The sequence below is a fragment of the Delphinus delphis genome, chromosome 11, assembly GCF_949987515.2.
Source record: "Delphinus delphis chromosome 11, mDelDel1.2, whole genome shotgun sequence".
Taxonomy (NCBI): domain Eukaryota; kingdom Metazoa; phylum Chordata; class Mammalia; order Artiodactyla; family Delphinidae; genus Delphinus; species Delphinus delphis.
This window is the reverse complement of record NC_082693.1, coordinates 81463650-81489611: the sequence shown is the minus strand read 5'-3', so window position 1 is coordinate 81489611 and position 25962 is coordinate 81463650. Positions and strand designations below refer to the sequence as shown.

The 25962-nt window shown below is 36.1% G+C and overlaps 1 protein-coding gene across 1 annotated transcript; it reads right to left on the bottom strand.

The window, feature by feature from the left end:
- Positions 1–1282: 1282 nt before the first annotated feature.
- On the bottom strand, positions 1283–20748 carry GAS2L3 (growth arrest specific 2 like 3). Its single transcript, XM_060023888.1, has 8 exons — positions 20725–20748; positions 15611–15779; positions 14336–14451; positions 11925–12066; positions 7769–7832; positions 6706–6844; positions 4171–4278; positions 1283–2645 (listed from the first exon to the last, which is right to left on the bottom strand). The coding sequence occupies exons 1-8, from the start codon at positions 20746–20748 to the stop codon at positions 1317–1319; spliced, it is 2091 nt and encodes a 696-aa protein (XP_059879871.1). The 3' UTR covers positions 1283–1316.
- Positions 20749–25962: the final 5214 nt, after the last annotated feature.

Below are 25962 nucleotides of genomic sequence, written 5' to 3'. Positions count from 1 at the left end.
ACACAGACCTCAATACTGAAAATAACCTGTGATAGCTGATAATACTGTAAAGTTATTAAACACACCCCTAAAACTTCTGAAAGTACATTAACAATTTTTTAAATAGTCACAATCTATTAAAAAACATATTATTTACAAATATCATCCCAGATCGAGAGTCTATATAGCCACTGCATGATCTGGGTAAGTTCCTTGGAGAATCTGCCTACAGAATAGAAAATGCTGCATACATACTGTCCATTTGCCATTGGAAAGCTGAAGGCAGCATGACTTCATTGAAGAAAATTAACATAATTGGAAACCTCTAATTAAAACTTGTATTATTGTGCTAAAGAAAAATAGTAATCACATGACAGAATTTTTATGTAGCACCACTTTAATATTCTTTAATATCACCTTAATTTTAAGATTGTTAAAACATAATTCTGATGTTAAACATTATTTTAATGTAAAAATTGATATCTGTACTCACAGAAAATTACACTATTAGAAAATATTTCTAATATGCTAAAAGCTACTAAATCATTTCCCCTTTCACATTGCACAATGTCCATCTAAAATATAAGGTATAAGTTCTTATAAATAATATGTGAAAAAATTTTTTTCCAAGTTTCAATTTATATTTCAATACCTTAATTTTATTTTTTTTACCAAAAATACTGGTAACAAAATATTACCAAGGTTAATAGAAGTCAGTTAAAAAAATCAGTTCCTTCTGATTTGGAAAGCTTAAAAAAATTTTAAATAATAGCAATTCTACCAAACCCAGAGTAACAGTAAGCTAATCAGCAGCAGCTACTGGTACTTAGTATTGTTCCATCAGGCAATCCTGAACAGGAAACAAAATAAGATGTCTTTTGTAAGACAAGTGCCAAACCGTTGCTTTTAAACTAAAATGCAGTAACTTATATTAAGAGCACCTCCGTTCCTATTAGCAGGTAATAACCTCCACATTTAACACATATTCAAAATACAGCAACTACAGTTATAAACTTAGCAGTGTTATTTGACTTTACATTTCCATTAATGGGCAGACATTAACAAAGATGTCATGGACTGAAAATCATATAAATGTCTATAACGAATAAGAATCTCCCGGTGATTTTACCACTGTTCACCTTAAAAGGGTACCTTCTGGTGAATTCAGGTGTGTGAATTCTGATGAGCCCCTCCTCGCCCCAACCTCTACCCCCATCTTATTGTACTTAATGTCTGAACCTATTTGGATAAACACAAATAGAAGAAACTTTTAAGGTGTGCAGCTAACACACTCACTCTCTTTCTTTCCTCTCTTCTCTTAGAATGACACATTATGTTTATTTTCTAGGTTTCTTACTTCCAGTCATAACAAAATAATGATCATTGTCTTCCTTCTTCTTTGCAGGTTTTTTATCTCCACTAACTGCCTCCTTGCCAGATGAGGGTGGCTTCCTGGTTGCAGCCGGGGCTTTGCCACTTTTGGGAAGCCCTTTGGCTAAGCACTGGCTCTTGGTGGCAGTCTGTGCTGACTTTGGTTCAGGTTGTGCTTTGGCAGAAGACTGGGGAAGACTCACAATGGACAGCGGGGTACGGCCCGGGGACCTGGAGGAGCTGGGTCCTGTCTTCTGGGACGTGCTTTTACTCTGAGCCTGCTTTTTGGCAACTGAAACCATATTATCTTTCAACTTCTCTGCAGCTTTTGCAGGAGCAACTGAGGATACAGAAAGTGGCTGGTTTAAATTCAAGGCTGACTTAAGTTTCTGTGCTGGCATTGCCCCCGCTTGCGGAGCTCCAACACGTGGCTGAGACTGTGTTCTCAGACCCGTGGTTATCGTTTTGGAACTGGATGTTGTCACTTTTGCAGGAGACTGGAAAGAAGGAGAAGGGTTAGGCCTTACGTGCAGATTTGCCTTAGGTGGCTTTGGACACTTTGATGATGAATTTAAACGTGCAGCTGAGTGAGAGACTGCATAATCCCTGGAAGACACATGGTGGTGTTTCAAATGCTTTGGTTCAATTTTTCCAGAACACTTATTTGGCAAAAGTGTGGATTCAGGCACATCTCTTGACTTCTGGGCTGGAATAAGCTTGGCCTTAGGAGTACTGGGTGATGAGATACATTTTCTCAGCGACTCAGATACACAAGGTGCAGTTCTTAATAAAGCTGGTGAAAAAGTGCTTTTACCTACTGGATTTAAAGAAGCAGATGCAGATGATGCATCGTTTGAAGGAGGCTGCGGTTTCTTTGTTACGTCCTTTGAAGATCTGAGTTTGAGATGAGAGGACACTGCTGGAGAATTTGGAAATTTAGAACGGACTGATCCACAGGCCAGATTGCCTCCTTTCAGGGAAGATGCTGGTGGCGACACACCTGGCAGACGTACCTGCTTCTCTTTGCTCCTTGGAATACCAACTGGTGTGCCAGGTTTTGAATTTTGTTTCTGAAACATGCTAACTGCTGACAAAGGATTCATTTCAGGAGGCTGAGGTGCTCTGGCGGACGAATCAGGCACACTTTCATTAGAAACTCCTTTTTGAAATGCTAGAATTTTCTGTTCTAGTGTAGCAAACTGTAATATTCGACAGGGGTCATATTTAAGCAAAAATCCTTGAAGAGTATCCCAGCCTCCACCGACACGGACCATGACATGTTTTCCGTGAAGCATCTTTCCCCCAAAAGAAAGTAAAAAGTAAAGCTGTAAAACTGTAAGGTGCAGTTACGGTTCATTAGCAGTCACAGTCTGTGATGTCTGTGACTATGAAATTCAGTGTATTTGCCAACAGCTTCACTATAAATTGCTAGTCTCTTTCTTGTGTTACTAAAGTAACAAATTTAATTCATATTGAATCATGCAACTAACAATAGAGAATCCTCCAGTTTGTCAGGAAGATATTTACACATCCTAAAAATCCAAATTACTAATACGCAAAACTGCAAGGACTGAATATTGATGGAAGAAAGGAAAAGGGAGAGTAAAGGAGGGGAGGAGAGAAAAAAAGACTCATACTAAAGAAAAACATAATTACAGAAGAAAGATAAAAACTACCAAAACTTGTATGTTAGAATTTAACAAATTACTTTCATATGTATCATATCAATTTAATCTTTCAAAAACTTTGATATAATTTATTACTAGTTCTTCTTTGCAGATGAGAAAATTATGGCTCTGAGACATTAAGGAAACTGTCTCAAACCACACAGCTTGGCCTGGCCTCAAACGCACCAGGCTGCCCAACCCAAAAGGTGCTTTTGTGTTGATAAGATATATCCTGGGTCTGCCAGCACAGCCCGAGCTGGACGGACTCAGGCCCCTATTCATTCAGCAGGCAAATCTGCAAAGTTGTATGAGACTGCTCTGCAAATTTTCACTCTAAATCCCATGCTCTGTGCACTATCACTATATCATACTGCTTAAGAAGAGAAATCTAATTAAAAGACAAAATGCATATGCCTGTTTCTGTATGAGTTGAACAGGGTATGGGGAACTAATGATAATATATGAAATAAAAGAAAATATAGGTGGTAAAATTATATTTTTTACATACTTTTATATTACATTCCTAAATTGGGAATAAAACAGCTCTTGTATCAATAAGTGGACAGAATGATGAACAGGTAAACTTCAATCTCCTTATCAGCAAAGGGGACAATTAATCAATTGCAGATTGCAAATGGGACAAAGGAAGAAAATAAGCATGTATATTAGCATATTAGTATAGATGCTGATGCTGTGTCAGTGAAAAAAAGGCTTCATACTTAAGACCCAAAGTCTATATTATTATCAACTGCAATGTTTCTACTTCTTTTTCTTCTTACTGACATTTAATCTTATTAGATGTTCTGGTTTTGCTTTTTTCTTCTTCTTATGATAGAAAATTATTCCTCTTTAGGAAATCTAAAAAATGGAATAAGTTACCTGAGGTATTCAAAAATTTTTTCCCCCAATTATATTCAATGTCCAAATAGTCTTAGCTTAATTAGTTGTTTGCTGTGTTAAGCGTATTTGCCTAAACACATTATATACTCTTGAAAATATTCCATATATTTCCTCCTATACAGTGAAATTCTTCCATTAATAACATCCTCTATTGCAATTTTTTAAAAAGTAAAAGGGGAACAAAAGAAGGCTGGTAAAGCAATAAATTCAATTTCAAAACAAGATCTAAACAGGATGTAAACGGTGGACTTACTCTTATAAAAAGTATTTTATCTCCTAGTCGATACCGTCCTTCAGATAAGTACTCAATAGAAAATCGATGAGAACAACTACAAGGAGGGTCTTCAGCAATGTGTTTAACCTAAGATTAAAAATAAACAACAAGATTTAGTGCTTGTGACAAAAACTATTTTGTTTAATGTTAAAATGCAAGGTTATTTGATAGTTGGGAAAATCAAACTCAAAGAAAAAAATTTAAAGACAGTTCAACTATTTATTATCTCTTCCCTTTTACTTGTTGTCAAATATTGAGATTAGACATTAGCTAATCTAATAAAACCTAACAGTGAGGAAGTCTGGAGTCTCTCTCTCTCTCTCTGCCCAAGTGCAATCAGGCTCGTCGTGTACTCACTGATCACCGGAGAAGGTCTGTGAATGTGTACACAGTGAAGTCAATTCAAAACACATTCATTCAGTCATAGGAAACAGTTCGTTACTAAGTTTGAATTGTTTTAAGACTTGGATTAATATATCTGTCAAATCAAAGATGGACCCGTTAGATAAAGTTTAACCAGGAATTTTCACTTGTCCCTTACCACCATGTGAAAGTAATACTGTATGTATGGGGGAATATCCAGATTTGTTCCAAAGTTACTGTTAAAATAGGCAGAGATGCATTTATAGCTATTGGGCTGGGCAAAAAGTACATTCGGGTTTTTCCCTAACATCTTACGAAAAACCCAAGCAAACTTTTTGGCCAATCCAATATTCACCCAAGACTAGGTAAATTCTAAAAATTTCAACTCAAGAGGCATTTTTCTAAAAGCACTCACTTTGTTTCAATAGTCTGCTAAAGAGATGAGAACTGAGGAGAAAATCCTACCTCTACTCCTCGAGGGGCTTACAGAATTTTTAACTGCAGTAAATATCTTAAAAATGGTAAAAACTGGGCCTCCCTGGTGGCGCAGTGGTTGAGAGTCCGCCTGCCGATGCAGGGGACACGGCTTCGTGCCCCGGTCCGGGAAGATCCCACATGACACAGAGCGGCTGGGCCCGTGAGCCATGGCCGCTGAGCCTGCACGTCCGGAGCCTGTGCTCCGCAATGGGAGAGGCCACAACAGTGAGAGGCCCGCATACCGCAAAAAAAAAAAAAAAAAAAAAAAAGGTAAAAACTGGAATAAAAATTAAAATTCAGGAATTCTTTATTTAAAACATGGAAATTAATATAAATTGATTAAATGAAAATATTCGCTGAGATATGTTTGATTTGAAAAAAAAAGTCACGTATCAGCCACTATGGAAACCATTTTGTTTTCCTAAAATTATATTTCTGAAAAAGTATATTCTTCTCAACTACTTGTCACACAGAGTATATCTAAACAAATACACTTAATTGCACTTAGGCATGATGTTAAAGAAAGTCTCTTCAGATATACCCAACTTACCTGAGCACTAACAGAAATTTATGAGTGTCTTAATTATCTACACAAAATGGACACATGTGGATTCACCCGGGCCTGATCAGAAGGATCCGGATTTATCTCCCTACATCATTCATTTAACAGAATAACATGATCATAAATAGAACTGATTTTCATAAGCGATTCAATGAAGTTTATCTTGTTTAGTTTGGTTATATGGGCACATAGGTACACACATGCATACACACACATACATACCACATGCATAAGATGGCTAAAAAATATTCTGAACTTGGGTAAAGAATTTACAATTATTTGAACCATTTACAAGTTAGATAACAAAGTAATTTGAAAGGAGGTAATTATTTCAGTCATTATTTTCTATCCATTAAGGTTTCTTAGGTACACAGAACTGCAGTTGTGTATTTCTTAACAGCACTCAAAATAATGAATCAGATAATTGTTCCTTAATTTTAAACATGACCATAAGATCTCAGCAGGTCACATATGTGTAGGTGGACTCTGAATATATTCATATAGCACATATATATTTAAAGAAATGTGTTCCTTTTAGTTTTCATAACAAGCTTGCAGGCATGAAAGGTCACTTATTTTCTTTGTTTAAAATATCCAAATACCACTTATATTCAGCAGTACAAATCAGCACTAACCCACAATCTAAATAAGTTGGTGAGCCTAAAAGGAGTAAGTGCTGTGAATAAAAAATGTTCTCTTCTGGTTTTAGCTATTGTGTAATTAACATTTTAACATTAAAGGAAAAAGCTAAAGAAATTAAAATCATCTGTAAAGGTACTACCCTAACATCAATTATTTTCATTCTCCTTGTTCTGATACATACTTTTCACAAAGTAAACATTTTTCTTGTTGCTATATAGTCTTCATAATGATTACAAAAAATGATTATTCTGCTAAAATAGTAAATCCTAATTTACCTAGCCATTGTCCAATTTGAGAGTATTTACATTGCTTCCAATTTTTCAGCCTTATAAGTAATACTGCAATAAATACTTTCATTCATGCTACTTTTTTTTCCCTCTTCAAGTATAATAAAAATGAAAGAGGAACACTTTTGGCGAACTATGAGATTCTGACGCATCATATTTGAAAGAAAGTGTGCAATTACTTACAGCTTCGTGCAGCTCTTCATGCTGACAGCATGATTTTGGAATGCTGACGGAATCTTCGGCCCCAGAAGTATTAAGTAAGGTCTCTTCTAGCTCAATTTCTTTCTCAAATTTTACTAATACTGGTGGCTCAACCCCATAGCTGAAAACCAATCATGAGATCTCATCAAACAAGTGAAGTCTGAGGCAAGTACTTCCATGTATATCACAATAGGTTTTCTTTTATTTTTAAATGAAGTCTGTATGACTCTCTTCTACCAGTTGTTTCACTGGGACATCTGGAAATGCTTTATAATGTCCCACAGATTGCCAAAAATTCAGATTATCATCTTTACATCATAGTATATATATATTTGGGTTACTGGATGCTCCCAATATTCAATCAGGGATCCTAAACGTACCTTTAAAAATCAGCTTGTTAAAAAAAACAAAAAACAAGTCATCTCGTGAGTGAAGATGGGGTCGAGCTAGGTATGGAGGATACCAGGCCTCAGCCTTCTTATCAGACCCTCTTTGTGTCCAAAGGACTTGCTTCACCTTGAACTGCTTAAAGATTGCATGCTCTTACTCTACTTCTTTTTTTTTTTTTTTTCGGTACGCGGGCCTCTCACTGTTGTGGCCTCTCCCGTTGCGGAGCACAGGCTCCGGACGCGCAGGCTCAGCGGCCATGGCTCACGGGTCCAGCCGCTCCGCGGCATGTGGGATCCTCCCGGACCGGGGCACGAACCCATGTCCCCTGCATCGGCAGGCGGACTCTCAACCACTGCGCCACCAGGGAAGCCCTCTTACTCTACTTTTGATCTGAAAAATGTAAGTATCCACTTTTACAGTTTAATACTAAATGAAGGCAAGATACATGAGCAAGCAGATGTTGACACATGACATGGCTCATGTGAACAGAACGAAGTTAATAAAGAAACAAAAAGAAAGAGAAAACAGTAAATTAAGTTACCTTTATTCCAATCAAAAATTATTTTCATTTATAGAAAATAGTGTTCTCGATAAAATAAAGCAACTTAAAAAATGTTTGTGACATTGAAATTCTGAAATATTGTGGAATACATACCTTGACACAATTCGACCAATTTCAAGAAGACAAAGATACACCTGTCTCGGATCTTTGTGCAAAACTGTGAAAAATAAGACCACATATTTTAGGGGGCAAATTAAATAGGCAAATATATTTACGGCATGAAAGAAGTAAAATAAAAGACAGTAGCATTACTTATTTGGAGACTCAGAAAAGACTTTTATTTCTTCTACATATTATCATCTTCCTGAAATTAAAAAGAAAATGGTCAACCAGAAGATTAAAATTTACCATGGATGCTTACCTGTGTAGTATTTTAAGTCTAAAAAACTGAGCTTAGTAACATTAAATTATTAATATTTCAGATCTCTTAATAGGAGATATTATTGAAGAAACGTTATCACTTCAATTTTATTCTAAACTATCTTTAGCACAGGACTATGTGTTAACAGCCTTCTTCAACTCTTCCAAAAATAGAAGAGGAGAGAGCACTTCTCTACTCATTCTATGAGGCCTATATTACCCTGATATCAAAGTCAGAAAAAGACATCACAAGAAAACTAAAGACAAATATCCTTTATGAACACAGATGTAAAAAATTCTCAATGAAATACTGGCAAACTGAATCCAGCAGCAAGCGAGATTTATCCCAGAAATGCAAGGTTGGTTCAACGTATGAAAATCAATCAATATAATTCACCATATTGATAAAATAAAGGAAAAGAAACATACAGCTATCTCAGTAGAGACAGAAAATGCTTTTGACAAAATCAAACACCCTTTCATGACAAAAAAAGACTCAACAAAGTAGAAACAGAAGAGAACTTTATAAATATGAAAACAGACATCTCTGGAAAACCCATAGCTAACATCATTATTAATGGTGAAAGACTGAATGTCTTCCTCGAGGCTAAGACCAGGGAAAAGAAGGATGTCCACTCGTACCAATTCTATTCAACATTGTACTTGAGGTTCTAGTCAGGGCATTTGGGCAAGAAAAATAAATAAACGCCATCTAGATTGGAAAGGAAGACGGAAAACTATATTTACAGGTGATATGGTCCTTTGTTTAGAAAACCCTAAAGAATCTACAAAAAAACTAATAGAGCTAATAAGCAAGTTCAGCAAAGTTGCAGGATATGAGATCAATATACAAAAGTCATTGCATTTTATACATTAGCAATAAACAATCTGAAATGTAATTAAGGAAATGATTATATTCACAGTAGCTTCAAGAAGAATAAAGTACTTAGGAATAAATTTAACCAAAGAATTGTAAGACTTGTACACTGAAAACTATAAAATATTGTTGAAAGAAATTAAATAAGATATAAATAAATTGAAAGACATCCTATGTTCATGGATTGGAAGACATATATTGTTATTGTAATACTCTCCAAACTGACCTACAGATTCAGTGCAATCCCTATCAAAATTCCAAGAGCCTTTTTTTTTTCCAGAAATGGACAAGCTGATGATAAAATTCATAAAGAACTGTAAGAAATATAGAATAGCCAAAACAACTTTTAAAAAGCACAAAGTTGGAAGACTCATACTACCCAATTTCAAAACTACAGTAATCAGGACAGTGTTTACTGGCTTAAGGATAGACATACAGACCAGTGGAATGAAACAGTGTCCAGAAATAAACTCATATGTTTATGTTCAATTGATTTTCAACAAGGGTGCCAAGACAACTCAAAGGGGAAAAAACAGTCTTTTCAACAAATGGTGCTAAGACAACTCGATATCTACATGCAAAAGAATGAATTTAGACTCCTTCACACAGTATACAAAAAATAACTCAAAATGCATTACAGACCAAAATGTAAAAGCTAAACCTATAAAAATCCTAGGAGGAAGTATAGGTGAAAATCTGTGTGACCTTGGATTAGGCAATGGTTTTTTAGATATGACACCAAAAGCACAAGCAATCAAAGAAAAGATAAACTGAACTTCATCAAAATTAAAAACTTCTGTGCATCAAAGGACACTATCAAGAAAGTGAAAAGGCAACCCAAAGGCCAGAAGAACATATTGGCAAATCATATATCTAATAAGGGCCTAATATCCAGAATAAAGAAAGAACTCTTACAAGTCTACAAAAAAAAGACAATTGACTCCCCCAAAAATGAGGAGAAGATTTGAATGGACATTTCTGTAAAGAAGATATACAAATGGCCAATAAGCCCATGTAAAGATGCTCAACATCATTAGTCTTTAGGGAAATGCAAATCAAAACCACAATGAGTTACCACTTCACACCCACTAGGATGGTTATACAGTTGACCCTTGAACAACATGGTTTGAACTGTGTGGGTCCACTTACACATGGATTTTTTTCAATAAATACATACTACAGTACTATAAGATCTGTGGTTGGTTGAATCTGTGGATTCAGAACCGTGGATACAAAGGGCTGACTGTAAAGTTATATCCAGATTTTTGACTGCAGGGTTAGGGGACCACTGCCCCTAACTCCTGGATTGTTCAAGGGTCAGCTGTAATTTTAAAAAATAATAACAAGTGTTGACAACTATGTGAAGAAATTGGAACCTTTGTGCATTGCTAGTGGGAATGTAAAATGGTGTGGCCACTGTCAAAACAGTTTGGTAGTTCCCCAAACAGATAAACACAGAATTACCATATGACCCAATAATTCCACTCCCAGGTACATCCCTGAATTTAAAACATATGTTCACTCAAAAACTTACATACAAATGTTCATAGCAGGATTATTAATAATAACCCCAAAATAGAAACAATCAAAATGTCCATCAGCTGATAGTAGATTAAAAAATGTATATCCATACAACGAAATATCATTCAGCCATAAAAAGGAATGAAGTACTGTTAGATGCTACAACATAAATGACCCATAATGCTAATTGAAAATAGCCAGACACAAAAGCTACATATTGCATGATTTTATTTATATGAAAAGTCCAGAGTAGCAAATCTATAGAGAAAGAAAGTAGACTGATGGTTGCCAGAGGATGGAGATATGGAGTAACTGGGTCCAACTGCTAATAGGTATGGGTTTTCTTTTTGGAGTGATGGAAATGTTCTGGAATTAATAATGGTGATATCTGCACAAATCGTGAGTATACTAAAAACCACTGAAGTCTACATTTTGAAATGATACATTTTATGTTAGGTGAACATACCTCAATGTTTTTAAATGCTATGAATAAAAAGAAACCTAATACGCTTAATGATCAGCACACCTGGATTAAAGCAGGGTGCAAACTGGGGGGTAAAATAGCAATCCATTCGTTTTAATTCTACACTGGATAAGAATATCCAGAGGCATACTAAACAGGTAGCAGTGGGGAACAGCTACCTGTCTGCAGGCAACAGGGTGTGCATGGTCAATAGAAATATTTACAACATTAATAACCTAAAACAATAATGAAACCAACTAAAAAGTTGGTTTGTTTTTTATTATCACCATGAACCGGCAAGTCTAAGCAATGTCAGTGACAAAATACTTCTCTCTACCAGGACCGAATACTATTCCCATGACCCCCGCCCTTGGTATGCTACTGCTCTTATCAAAACATTATCAATTCTGTGTGTGTGCGTGTGTGTGTGTGTCTGCGTGTGCACGCACACACACTCACACACATAAATACTTTGAGGAAATATATAGTCTAAAACTTAGATAGCTTTCACTTTGGTCACTGCACAGATGTTTCTGTTGACTTAAATGAAATGAGAAAATACATCAATAATTCTTCAATACAGCATGACTTTTTAAAAGCATTAGCCCATTTAGATAACCAAATTGGCACCTGCTGTTTACACCATGAACATACATCATTTGGCCTTCTGTTATTTCTGTAATTATCTAGTTAAAAATAAATTACTAGTAATTTAGACTTGATAGAGTAATTCTTGACGAAAACATTAATTAGTTAAGCCTTAATCCAGAACCTTCCCATAGCCAACTCATTTAGGAAGTAAAGTATGTCCAGGCCATTCTAGATATATAGGATCTAAAACATAAATGAAAAGCTTTTATCATACATTTGATCTGGAATCTGATTCTCCAATTGTTTACATATATCTAGAGTATAAATGTTTCTAGTAAAATGAAATGTGGCATTTGAGTCCTTACTTGGAAAGAAAAATTAGAAGTGAGGCATACCAAAATATCCTAATAAACATTAAACACAACAACAACACCTACCTAAACCTTCAGATTCAAAGAGGTAAGTCTCATCAACCCCGATGTGCCTGCACCAGTGAAGGAAGTTCGCAGTATTGTCTCTAGCAAAGAACGAACCTGATGCAGCATCTTTCTTACAGGGCACTTTTCTCATTGGAAAATTCTGAAAAAGACAAAAGGATAATTTCAAACATGCATCAAGGATATTTTCATTAAATATCCATTTTAATATTACTAAATAAATGTTCAGTGCATTGAATGTAACTAAAAAGTGCATAGCACTAGAGGAAAAAGGCATCTTCAAAAATCATTTTATTTTGCTTTTCATTAAGCATATTCTAGAAAATGATTCCTAGGAAAACAGGTCAAAATTAGCAGCAGGATCACGCATATCTAACCTCTCTTTTTAAAATGACATGAGAGTCTTAGTTAAGATAAAAAATGACAGTCTAATAATTCCAAAGCACATCTTTATAATTTATCTCTCCAAACACAGTTCAATACAAACACAAAATTATTGCTATGTTAAAGGTTTACACAGTCTCAATTTTGCTAACTTCCTTATTTGCAGATTCATAAATATGGTTCTGAGTTTCTTGAGGAGACTTTCAAACAAGGAAGTAGTAGCCCATTCTTAATTAAAGTTCTTTAAAAACTGACAAGCTAAGTTTTACAGAATCCTAATTCATTTTTATTTCCTGGACCAAGAGTATTCAGATAATCCTGCTGAGGCTGAGGGTTTGGGGTTTTTTTAGAAATTATTCATCTCTTTTTTTTTGGCTGCATTGGGTCTTCATTTCTGTGCACGGGCTTTCTCTAGTTGTGGCCAGCGGGGGCTACTCTTCGTTGTGGTGCGCGGGCTTCTCATTGCAGTGGCTTCTCTTGTTGCAGAGCACGGGCTCTAGGCGTGCAGGCTTCAGTACTTGTGGCACATGGGCTCAGTAGTTGTGGCTTGCGGGCTCTAGAGCGCAGGCTCAGTAGTTGTGGCACACAGGCTTAGTTGCTCTGCGGCATGTGGGATCTTCCCGGACCAGGGCTCAAACCTGCGTCCCCTGCACTGGGGCAGGCACATTCTTAACAACTGCACCACCAGGGAAGCCCGGCTGAGGGGTTTTTAGTTTTGTTTCAAATTTTTACTTGAATAAGAAACTCACGCATATGATTTTTTTTAAATGCAATGGGCACAGTAGAGTATAAGTCTTTCTCCTACCACTACCCCTCAGTTCCTTTCTCTCCTTGGAGAGAACCACACTATTACCAGTTCCTTATGTTTCCTTCCTGTTACTATTATTTTCTAGGATTACAATAACCTTGTGAGTTTTTCTAGTTGTATATAGGAAAAAAAAATCAACACAGCCAAATACAAAGATGGTTAGTATCAATTGAAATCTTCTTATCCACATTTCAGTAAGACATCTCCATACACAAGTATATCTGTACCTACAGAATGCTACGTAAACAGGCTATTCTGCAATCTGATTTGTGTATGTGTGCATGCACACTTAATGATAGGTTGCAGGCATCTTTTGAGGTAAAAAAAAACACAAAAATTAAAATAGTCATTTCTAATGAATAGATAATATTCTACTCTGTTCAGGTACCATAATTAATTTTAAACAACTTCTCTACTGATGAGCATTTAGGTTGTTCTTAATTTTTTTTGCACAGTCGTTTTTGTGAATTTGTGGTTATTTTCTTAGAATAAATTCCTGGAATTAGAATTATGTTACGTATCAAAGGATGTGCTTTATTTTCAATGTGATATATGTTACCCATTGTCTCCCAAGAAAGATGGTACTACTTTATATTTCCACCAGCACTATGTTAATATCTAGAATACACATTCACAGACACCAGATCCCATGAGTGAAAATAACCATATTTGATGAAAAGAGAGGAAACCTTATCTACCTCAAATCCCAACTTCAGGGTCAACGGTAGAAAAGTATCTAAAAAAAGTATTATTCATTCAGCCAATATTTATGAATTTACCATGAAGACAATATATAAAGAATAAAAAGATGATGATAATAGCTCTTAACTGTGTGCCAGGAACCATCACAACCTCTTTTTTCACTTAACTCTCACAGGAATCCTATAAGGAAGGTACTATTATTGTTCTCAAGAAGAACTAGCTATTTAGATATTTACTATGCACCAGGCATTATCTATATAAGCTAACCACTATCTATATATTATCTCATTTAATGTTGCTGAATCCTCGAAAATATATCCTACAAGGTAAAGGTTAATATCTCCATTTTACAAGTGAGAATATTTTTTCAGATGCTCAAAAAGATTAAGTAAATTATCCAAGATTTTACATATAGTTGCGTTGGAAGTTTACAACCTTGTAGAGATGATAAGAAATGTACATAAGCAAATCAATATGTACCAAGGTATTAAATCACTACTGTCAAACATTTTCTTACCACTGGTTCTTCAGAGTTGCATGTTTTCACCGTGTTTTGAAGAACATCAATCAGTTGGCATAACAGTACTCCATTATCAAGTTCTTCCAATAACCTTTCTGCCTTAACTTCAATACCTAAAAACATATTTCAAAGCTAAGAGCCTTCTAGAAACAGTAAATTCAAACAATATGGTTAAAGTTTAATTAAATGTAATCGGATTATAGCTGAAACACTAGGCAAATATTAGATCAGACTCCGAGCATTCACTCTTAGAAGGTACAGTTAAAACGGCAGATAATATCAAATTAAGAGAAAGTCAACTGAAACAAAAATATCTGTGGTGTAGAAGCACAGGAAAAATAAATGACATCTACTTTATTTCACTGAAAAACACCAAAGTGTCTTATATTTCAAGATCCACTATTAAGGTTAAGTTTTGATTCACTGCACATTACAACTGCTTGCACAAGAAAGATTCTCTATAAGTAAGATGGTCTTTGTTGCAATTTAAAAATTAAAGATAACAATGTAACAAGCACTCAGAAAATACCAACTTTTCACCTCTAAAATCCCTTATTTGGAAGCATTATTACATAATAAACTTTTAAGAAATTATCCAAATCTTCAAACTGATATAAGAGTGAGTGTTTAGTGCGTTTTTAATTCTCTTCAAAGACCATAGATGAGCTTTATACGTATATATTCCTCCTCACGAAAACCTTACAATGCTACATGAAATTCTGTTATTTAAAAGAGAATTTTTTTCTAGGGAGAAAGTTCAGAGCACTCATGTCCCTCTAACTGAGTAAAGAAATATGATGCCATGCATTCTCCAAGCTGACATTTCCTCCTAGGTTTCATATACCTCTGCCCCTAGAAGCCTCAGAAACAGGAATCATTTTAACGACAGCATATATTCCACCCAGAATCTCATGCCTTACACAAGTTTAAGGAGAAAAAAGAAATCAATAAAATACAGACTCCCAAATTAGACCTATTCACTTAAATTTTTTTTTAACATTAACAATTAAAATGTTGATTATTCACAGCTCTTACTACTGACCTCTTCCATGAAGCCTCAAACTTGCTTACTATTCAAGCCCCGAGAGTCAGGGTGAATCAGAATATCTTCCCAACCAGAATGTAAGCTTGGTGAGAAAAAGGACATCAAATATTTCCTTCACTAGAGGATCCCCAGCCTCTGGAACTATCATTCCTTGACAAAGAGTAAGATTCTCAATAAACATTTACTGAATAAGAGATTACAGTTTTGAGCATCTTTGCAAGCCTTACCTAATAAACCAGAGAGCCAGATCGACAGATCTTCCTGCATGGGCAACAGAGTAGCTTCGTGCCTCACAGCTATCCACTCATCATACTGGCAAACGTCAGCCAAACCTGGCCCATGTCTGGGGGTCAGAGGACTCCGTGGACTTAGAGGCAGGTCTTCTCCAAACCACACCTAGAGAAAACACCAACCAACTGAATGGACGCAACCCTGTTAAAAGTCAGCATGCCTAACATTTATATTTAAATAATGAATTACAGACCATATTTAATATACAGAGCTGCAGCAGCTCACAGAAAGTTAATAAACTAGAAGCAAACTATTAGCCTGGATACTTGAGACACTTTCCGTATTCAATTCTGTGATAAATGTAAGTGAATCCGTAATTAATGAATGGGTTCTACCATCAAACTGAGGGGATGAAAGTCAACAAATATTTTTTTTCTTTCACTTCTTAGCTGCATAAGTTTAACAAGTTACTTGACCAGAGTATCAGCATCTTGGCTGTAAAATGAATTAATAATACCTGCCTTATAAGCTACATCTTTGTAGAATCTAGCATTGGGCCTAACAATATTTGTTGAATAATGGATAAATGAATGAATGCACAGTTGGCATTTTATAAACTTTAAATCATAATAACAGTGTTATCTAAAAATAATTCTAAATAATGTGGTCTGTCACTTGATTTTGCATGGCCCACAAGCTAAGAATGGTTTTTACATTTTAAAATGGTAGTTATGTAAGTACCTACATAATAGCTTTGATTCTGCCTACTTACTCACTAAGCTAAAAATGTTTACTACCTGGTCAATCCCTGGTTTAGAATAAAAACTGACAGAAATATGCTATCAAACCAACACTTGCAAAATTTTGAAATACAACTAGATATACTTTAATATAAGATTAGTTAGAGAAAAGACTGTGTCAAATCTCAACTCAGGAAGGGGTATCAGAGCCCAAGTGAAGTGATAAAGGGGTCCTCACAGGAGGGCAGCTTGAAATGGAGAGTCAGAGCTTGAGTGAGGTGACAGGGCATCCACGCATGGCAACGGCCCTGTGCAGCATCAGACCCTGAGCAGGATAAAGAGGGTGTCCACTGGGGACAACGGGGGAACATCCCAGTGCAGGGTGTCAGAGCCCAACTGAGCTGAGAAGGGCATCAGCTCAGGGAGGGGTGGCAGCAACAAAGAGACACGGGTTACATACACGGGGATTTATCAAATGGGAGCCAGGTTTCTCACTGCCAAAGAAAAGAGGTACAACTGTGGACTGAGAAAACTAGAATGAACCCCATGGTGTTGGAATCGAGTAAGTTTTACCAGAAAGCAAAGAAGCGCTCAAAGAATGATAGGGACATGCAAAAGGACACAGAAGTCAGCTTGAAGGGACTTCTGCTGGCTAAATCGAGAAGAATTTGAGCATCAAAATAATGATATAAGTGGATTATAACACACTGAATAAAATGGACAACTCTGAGTCCACATAGATATAAATAAATGAATAAACTGGAATTTTGATGAGGAATGAGATTTCCATATACTTTCAAAGTACTTCCCCAGAAATACCTACTACAAAGAGAAAAAAAGTAATTTCACAGTAGAGAAACTCATCAGGCAGCAACTTAACCCAGGCAGCAACTTAACCGAGTGACACAGGTGAACATGATCAACAACGGGCTAAATCAAAATCATATGCACCTGACAGGATAGGCGACAACACATCCCTCTGTAATAGTCCTGCCAAGATGCATAACCTGAATCTAATCATGAGAAAACATCAGGCAAATCTAAATTGAGGGACATTCTACAAAATAATTGGTCTGTAATACTCAAAAGTGTCAAGGTCATTAAAGAAAGCAAATACTAATAAAGACTGAGGGGCACGACAACTAAACGCAACAGGTGATTCTGAACTGGACATTATTGGGACAACTGACAAATAGTTGAATGTGGTCTGAGTATTACATAGTAGTTTTGTACCAACGCTAATATCCTGATTCTGATGATTTCATTGTGGCTGTATAGGAGGGAGTCCTTGCACGCGATAAATGCACTAAAGTAACAGAGGTAACGGGACATTAGATTTGCAACCTACTCTCAAATGGTTCAGCAAACAAATATCTCTGCTCTACACTTAACAATCACTTTGCAAGTTTGTGATTGCTTTAAAATAAAATTTTAAAAAGTTTTTTAAAAAGAGGCATAAGTATAGGTAATACCAAGTGAATCTAGTTCTGTCTTGATTTTTCAATGCAGATAATTTCCCCCCCTTCAATATATTAAACTTACTGAGGTTTATTTGAGGCAAGTGTTACTATACCAAATCAAAAGCCATAACAACACCATTGTTAACCCAGACAAACATAGAGGGAAAAAAAAAGAGCTGCTTCCAATCTCCTATGATGAGAAATAAACACGTTCTTTAAAAATCTCACAGGCAAAGGAAGACAATGAATATATACCACACGAGGCAAGCAGGAGTAGCAAAACTTAATAAAAATACCCAAATACTAAGAGAAACATTGTTATTCGAGGGGCATTATTTCAGAAACTGAGGGTAGAGATTTGGGGAATGAACTCCTAAATACATGAGGATCCCATAACGTTTTTGGAAAAAAACAAGATGTTATTTCCCCAAATTCTCTTAGAATTACTTCAAAGGGAGTATAGCAAAGATATAATATCTAAATCTTCCCTTCATAAGAATGTCTTGCTTCTGTAATCCCAGGACTCAGTATAAGACCTACCTCATGATAGGCAGTCAAAAATATTAGTTGAATACTTGAGGAACAGATACTAGCAAATGACTCTTTGTACCATCAAAATCAAGATGCATCTTACAATAAATGGTATTTTACAGTCAACAGAATGTTATTTGTCCTTTAACCATTTGGCTGAGCTGACAAAAGGCAGAGAAGATGCAAATGTTTGTCAAGGAAACATGTACATTATCTAGGAACGTGGTTTTGAAAATATCATGTATGAAAATGGAGAAGCTAAAATTAACAAAAGTCATTCTAAGTTCTTGCCACATTAGGGAGAAGAGTACTTGGATTTTCCTATTATTACAAGCAGAAAACCTGGGCTAGTCAGTAGCATATTAATGTTGTTAAAAGCTAGATGTTAAGAACAAAACCTGCATGTATAAAGATTGTTCTCCATCATGCTGAAAGCTGTCACATTGCAGAGATTCCTAACCATAGGCAGTCTACAGAAGAACTTGAATCAGTATATAAACTTAACTTACATTTAGACAAAAATTTAGGTCTATGTACAAATGGGCCTTTTCTCAGAGAGAGAGAGTTCATAGTTTCTGTTAGATTCTGGAAAGGGTCTGTGACCCAAAAGAGATTAGGAACTATCTAGTTCATTGATTTTTAGACTGTAAGTTTATTTACTAATCAGAATCAGGGACATAAAAAAGGGGCAAGGAAGACCTTCATGGATTAAATGAATAAGAAACCAGCTATCTACTGGGTGTCTCCTCTCTGCAAGGCACTTATGAAAAACGAAGCCTAATTAGCAAAGAGATGAAAATCCGAGGAAGTTCTCACATTCACCAGGGAGAGAAGCAAAAACTTCTGTGAGGGATGTCAAGGGTACTCCTGGAGAAGAATCAATAGGGACAGATCTGTGGAATCTAGGTCAGAGACGGGTTCGTGGAACTATAAGACAACACTATGAAAAAAAATCACCAATTTAAGAAAGTATTAATGGCCATTAGGAGAGAAATGAGAAAAACATGGTCAATGTGGCAATGATAAAAAGCACTTTATAAGGAATAGAGAAAATATAATCAACATGAAACTGATGACATTTCTGAGACTTGGATAAAAAGAGATGAATAGAAGTAATCAGATAAAAAGTGGTTTTGAGAAATAAGGAGTTCTGAGCATACTCAATGTGGATTAGAGAAGACCCCAAAGGGGAAGAGTAAGACCTTTTGGGAGACTGCCATGGACTCCCAAGTCCCCAAAGGAAAACAGTACAAAAGAACTCTTTATTAGTAGAGTAGGAGGATATAGCTGCACAGCGTAGGAGGGAGAAAGCAGCATCCCATTCAGAATTGTTCTTAACCATTTTATAAGTAAGTTATCTTCTCTAGGCTATCACACACTGCTATCTTGATAAGCCTTCTTTCTTAATTAAAAAAAAAAAACTTTCACGACACAGTTATAATCTCCAGCTTTACATCCGGATAATTTCGTTGTACCAATGATACAACCAAAGTTCTGAAGTGCCTACTAGGTAACAACACATTCCAGGAGGCACTTGGCTCATGTTATCTCATTGATTCCTCACAACTACCCTGAAAAATACACGCTGTTATCCTCACCTCAGAGGCAAGGGAGCGTGGACTCAGAGAGGTAAAATAACTTGCCAGGATCTCACAAGCAGAGTGGCAGAACAAAAATCAGACACAAAATCGGACTGACTCTAAAATTCTCACTTTCAAAGGCAAATTTTATTATCAGCTGCTTACATCTTCCTAGGTAGACCTTCAAGGTGATTTTTATCTTTAAGTTAAAATTCAGTCATGTTCTATTTATGCCAAAAGAAAGAAAACTTTTAAAGGATCTAAGAATAAATACCAACTCTGGAAATCATTCAAATGTAAGATCATTCTGGTTTGTCTTATTACCTCCATCTTGCTTCCCCTCACCAAAAAACTAACCAAAAAAACCACTCTAAATTTTAAGTTTTAATGACACATTATTTACAGGCATTACAGGGCACATGTATAATTATCTAAAATTAAGAATTTATATTTGTTTTCACTGAAAGCTCTTTTAACTACAAACATATACTAAATTGTAATGAGAAGAAAATCACAAACTATTCCAATTCTTTTCCCAGAGTAGTACAAATACGATGAACCCACCAATCCTAAGATATTTTTGATTCTTACAAATATGCAGTATAAATGAAAGCTTAATATTAAAGTCTTTTCAGAACTGGAAAGTGAAAATATAGTATTCCTGTTATTAAATTTGATGCTTAAAAAAACAGTAAAATAGAAAATTTTTGTGATAATTTTAGTTTTTTTCTAACTATTGTAATCTTATTATATTAGTCTCATTAACTTAAATATATATTTTCCCAAGAAAACCACTTACTTGAATTGCAGGCAGCATGGTCATCTATGCTGAAATGATACTGCTGCTATGAAAATAAAACAAAACATTAATATGCAGACAATGGTTGCTTTCCTACTCCCCCAAACCCTCAAATTACAAGGAATCTGCTTTATTCTCCTATCTGACTGAAAACCTAATACTTTTCTATTTGGAATAATTTGACCATAGGAGAAGGCAATCATACTCCTCGTTTCTTACTTCATAAAAGTACTCCTCATTTGAAAGAGGAAAATCTGAAACACACTTTAATATGTAGTTTCTGGCACTAATATCAAAGTAATTCTTGAAGCATCTGACTAGTAAAATAAAACTAACAATAAAACTTAGCTTACCTTAAAACTGCCCCAGAATTTTCCCCTGTAAACACACTGTAAATATAATGTAAATACAAATATCACAACAACTGATACTGAAAGTCAAGTATCTCCCATCTGATCTTTACAAAGAGATAAGTTCATCCAAACTTTGTATAAATTCTCAAGTTTAACCATAAGCTTCTTCCACCAGGTGACAAGGTAATAAAGAAAAATATCAATTTTAACTATGAAACAATACTCAATGCCTTTCCTTAATAATTTTCCATAAGTTATTTTCTCCATGAGGTGCTAAAGACCAAAAAAAAAAAGCAATTTGAACTCTAAAGGACCATTCTTGAAACATACAAGAAAAAAACCCACAACTTTAAGTTAGATTAATACAATTCTTTAATGTATTTTCAGAAAGAAAGTGAAGAGTTTGAAAACACTCAGAATAACAGACTATATAAAACCTAGGATTTTATACTGCTTATAGCAGCATAACATACTAGTCTATTTTTTATTGTAAACCACCATTAAAATATTCTAAGAAAAAATAGAAAAAGGCTTATAAGGCTATCAATTTTCAAGGAAAAGTTACTTTCTCCCCTAAGTTATACCAAACATACCTCAGATGTGTAGATGTGCCAACTACACATCCCACTTTCCTCTCAGGAACATTTCTTCCAGTACCAAAGCTGAACTGGAGCTAAACCTAACTGAAAAGTCTGATGTTACACATCACATTGTCTTTGCAAGAAGGCAAAGGACAGCAGAATGTCCTTGATGTCATTTTTCCTTCTCTCTACCCTAGCAAAAGGCCAAAGTACAATTGGGCATTACTAATGAGTTTGTTATGCTTCCCACGAGCTAACTCAGTGGGGAATACGTTTTCCTTTAGCATAAATAATCCTTTGTCCCCAACAAAGATCCACAGTAAGAAGCTTCCGAGACCATTTTTTAAAAAATACAGCAAAGAAGCTGCTCCCATTAAAATAAGGAGTCCCACATAATCAGACAAGAGCTTGAACAGCTGGAACTGCCAACCCCAAACAAAAGAAGGCCTGAATTATAAGGCGTGTGCAAATCAAGAACAGTGACACAGTCACAAAGAAGCTATCACAAGAATGTTTAGTAGTTGCAGTTTTTATGGAAAATTCAAAATTAGTTTTATGAAAGAAATGAAGAATTTGTGCACAACCTTCAATCACTGAACTTTAGCAGAGTCTAATATATATATATATATATATATATATATATATCTTCCCCCACATCATTCTTATGAAATAGAAAGAACTACTTTAAAGATAACAAAATTAACCATCTGGATTACCTTTAAAAAGAAGTTATTTAATAAATGGTACTCAGATAAGTTATAATATATCTTCATATGTGAAAAACTATCAGGTACACAAAGATATGCTTTTATTGGAAAACTTTTATAAACTGATGAGACTGTATCAGTGAATCATCATTAACTCCTGAGTATTTACTGTGCTCCAGATCCTAAGAGCCAGTTATTCATACTTTCTAGTCATTCACTATTCTCTTTCCAAATCATTTTTGTCTCATTCTTGTCTACCATTAGCCCAGTCCCCAATCTGCATCACAATCCCAATTCTTGCTTCTTACTCAGTTTATTACCTGCTTTCCTCTTATCTATCTTTCCCTAAAAGTCTCAGACTCTACATTTTTTTTCCCCACATAAACCAATTATACCGAATCAGCAACTCTTCATTTCTGGATCTGCACCTTGATTAACAATTTATTGGCTTTTTTTGGTTTCTGTTTTCGTCTGTCTTTTTGGAGAAGACTACTTTAATTCTGTGCCGTCTTGAGGAAGTCTTTTCCCTCGGATTTGGGCAAAAAAAAAAAAGAGCTCTCAAATGACCAAGTCCAAACTATTCGCTAACCCTGCCTTAACAAGACAAACAGCTTATGCAGAGATCACGAGTGAATACTATACTTAATTTTTTAAATCTGGAGAAAATGTGAGAAGCACAGAGTGCACTTATCCACCTGAAACTTAAACAGAATTTGGGCCTGGCCCACTTAGAAACAGTTTCAGCCATGAGGTCCTCAAGATTATTTATGGTAAGGCTCTTCATACCAGTTTGACTTCAGATCATGAAAGGAAAAAAATGCCAGCCCGTGGAGCTGCTCCTTTGTTCCACAGCTGTAGGCTCTGAAACTGAGTATGTTTTAATTCCTCACTCACATTACAAAATGTGGTGGGGAGAGCACAAGGTGGTATGTCTCAATCCTGGTACAAATTGGGGGCCGACTTGGAAAAGAATGGCAAAAAAGCAAAGAAATAAAGTAAGTTTCCTTAGAAAAATAGTAACATTAACTGCCACTGCAACACATATACATTTGGCACCAGCCGACAGATTACTGCCAAGACACATAAGCTGCAGGGATGCGGTAAATGCCCAAGCTGGCGCAGTGGTTACTGCTGAGGAGGGGACGGAGATGAGATTAGGACGGAATGCACAGAGGCCTTTCAACTGTACCGGTAAGATTTCAGTTCAAGATAAGCAGTGAGAACACAGGTAGTATTATACTGGTCTGTACGCCCTTCTGTGTGTCAAAAAAAACATTTCATCATTTTTAATGTTTCATTTAGAAAAATAGTTAAAGAAGATATCCTGATTTGTTCAGGGGAATAAAAAACAACTTTCTCAGCTTTAAAATTCTGAGTTAAATATTTCCTAAGTGCCTAGAAGAAAAAATAGAAATGCTGTATCCATACCAAACATATTTCATATTTTTTAATGTATACTAAAATAAATCACCATAAAGGCACCACCGGGGTAGTAGAAAGTAGCAGACCCATCTGCTAAATGGGGTACCACCACCTCTCGTGTATGCTTGTTGTAAAGATTAAATAAGGTGATACAAATAAAGTACCTGATATATAGCTAGCACTTAACAAATGCCTTGTTATGATGATACTATGATAGGACATAATTATAGTTCATTTAACATAATTCATCAAATTAAAAAGAGGTAAGAAAACAAAGCTAATATGAGAAATCATTAAGTGTAATTTGGAAAGCTAATACGAGAAATCATTAAGTGTAATTTGGAAAGCTAATACGAGAAATCATGAAGTGTAATTTGGAAAGCTTCTTTTACTAACATAAAAATAAATACGGTTGTAAGTGAACATAAAAACTTTAATACCAACATCCATACTCAAATACGAATGTGTAACATAGAAGTCTCTTGCTAGAATAAGGCTTAAGGATTGTGTCACACATAGGCCCTTTGCTCCATTCAGGCTGTCTCCTCACCGTCCACTCTATTGGTTTCACTCATTTCTGTGGCTCTATCACTGTTCAAGCTATACGTTTGTCCAAGCAGTGTCCACTCCTTCATTTATTAAACAATCATTTATTCACACCCTTTATTAAACTGGGCACCGCAGGCAACAGACGCAGTGATGAACATAACAGACGTGATGCTCTCATGGAGCTACTACATTCCTTTGTGTATGTAGTGAATACACAAGGTTAAATCATGGTAATTGTTTTGAAAGAAAAAACAGAGAGAGAGACAGCAGGGGCCTACTTTAAGACTTTGATAGAGTGATTTAGAAATGGTTTTGCTGGAGGAAAAACATGAACTTGAAGAATGGTGGCAATTAGCCAGGGAGAGAGACAGGGAAGAGTTCTATGCATAGAGAATAATTTTTGCAAAGACTCTGTACAGAAGGGGAGAGAGTTTGGCGCATTCCGAGAACTGAAAGAAGCCAGTATGGCTGAAGCGTGGAGCACGTGCGGCTTAGGATAGGGTTGGAAAGTCAGGCAGTAGCCCCACCACGTGACGCCATACTGAGGAAAGTAGATTTTATTCTAATTGCAGTGGGAAGTCATGGAAGAGTTTTAACCAAGGGAGAGATATAATGTATTTCATAGTTTAACAGAGCTCCCTGAGGGGGAGAGAGAAACATGGGAGTGAAATACTGATGGGTTTAACAGAGAAAGGGGGAAGAAAACAGAAGGAGAGGTGGGTAGAGATGTGGGGGAAAGAATTAGTGGAAACATTGAGAGAAGGAGAAGCATAGAGGGGTAGAAACAGTGAGAGCAAAGGAAACTGAGCACACAGAAAGTGAGTTGGAGAGCAGCCCGGAAGGGGAAAAGGAGGGGATCCACTGCAGCAGTTCAGTGACCAGTGATGGTGCCTGGGCAGGGATGCTGACAAAGTATCCACCGGAGAAAAGTGGATGGGTCTGACATCTATTTTGGAGTTAGAATCAAGACTTGATAATGGTTAGAGATGGAGGGTGAAGGCGAGGGAGGTAAGGGCAGAGTGAAGCGTCAGGAACAACTCTTGGGTTTCTGGCTTAAGCAGCTGAGCAAATGGATAGTTGCAGCGTTTGCGGCGATGAAGATGATGGGAGTCTGAACAGATTGAAGCGGGGAACCCAGCAGAGACAGGGCAAAAGTGCTATGTTTTGGTCATGTCTAATTTGAGAAGGCTTCAAAGACATTCAAGCGGAAATGTCAGGTTGGCAGTTGGAAATACTAATCTAGAGCTAAGAAGAAAGTTCAGGAGGAGATAGAAATTGCCAGCAATCCTTGGGGGATAAAACCACTGGAAAGAATGAGATCATGCGAGAAAGAAATGGAGAAAGCAGTGACAAGGATCTAGGAACAAGTCCTGGAAAAAACCAACATTTAGACACGAGAGAAAGAGTCAGCAAAGGAGATAGAGTCCTTACCTCGACTAATCCAGGTTTACACCTCTTCTGATTTACCTCCTCCCAGGAGCCCTTCCTGATTGGCCTGAATTAATTCTGCCTATATCTGTAGCTCTTGAATTCACATGGCATTTCTCCCAACTACCTGTCCTTACAGTGCTTTATACTATTTTTTCGTTGTTTCTGTACATTGCTTGACCAAGTATATTTTAAGTT

Excerpts from the sequence above, each read along its gene's own strand:
- GAS2L3 (XM_060023888.1), bottom strand. The coding sequence starts at position 20,748 with ATGACCATGCTGCCTGCAATTCAA. Across the intron at positions 12,067-14,335 it reads GCAACTCTGAAGAACCAGTG|AATTTTCCAATGAGAAAAGT; the intron begins GTAAGAAAATGT and ends TGTCTTTTTCAG. Across the intron at positions 7,833-11,924 it reads CTTTGAATCTGAAGGTTTAG|TTTTGCACAAAGATCCGAGA; the intron begins GTAGGTGTTGTT and ends TATTTTTCACAG.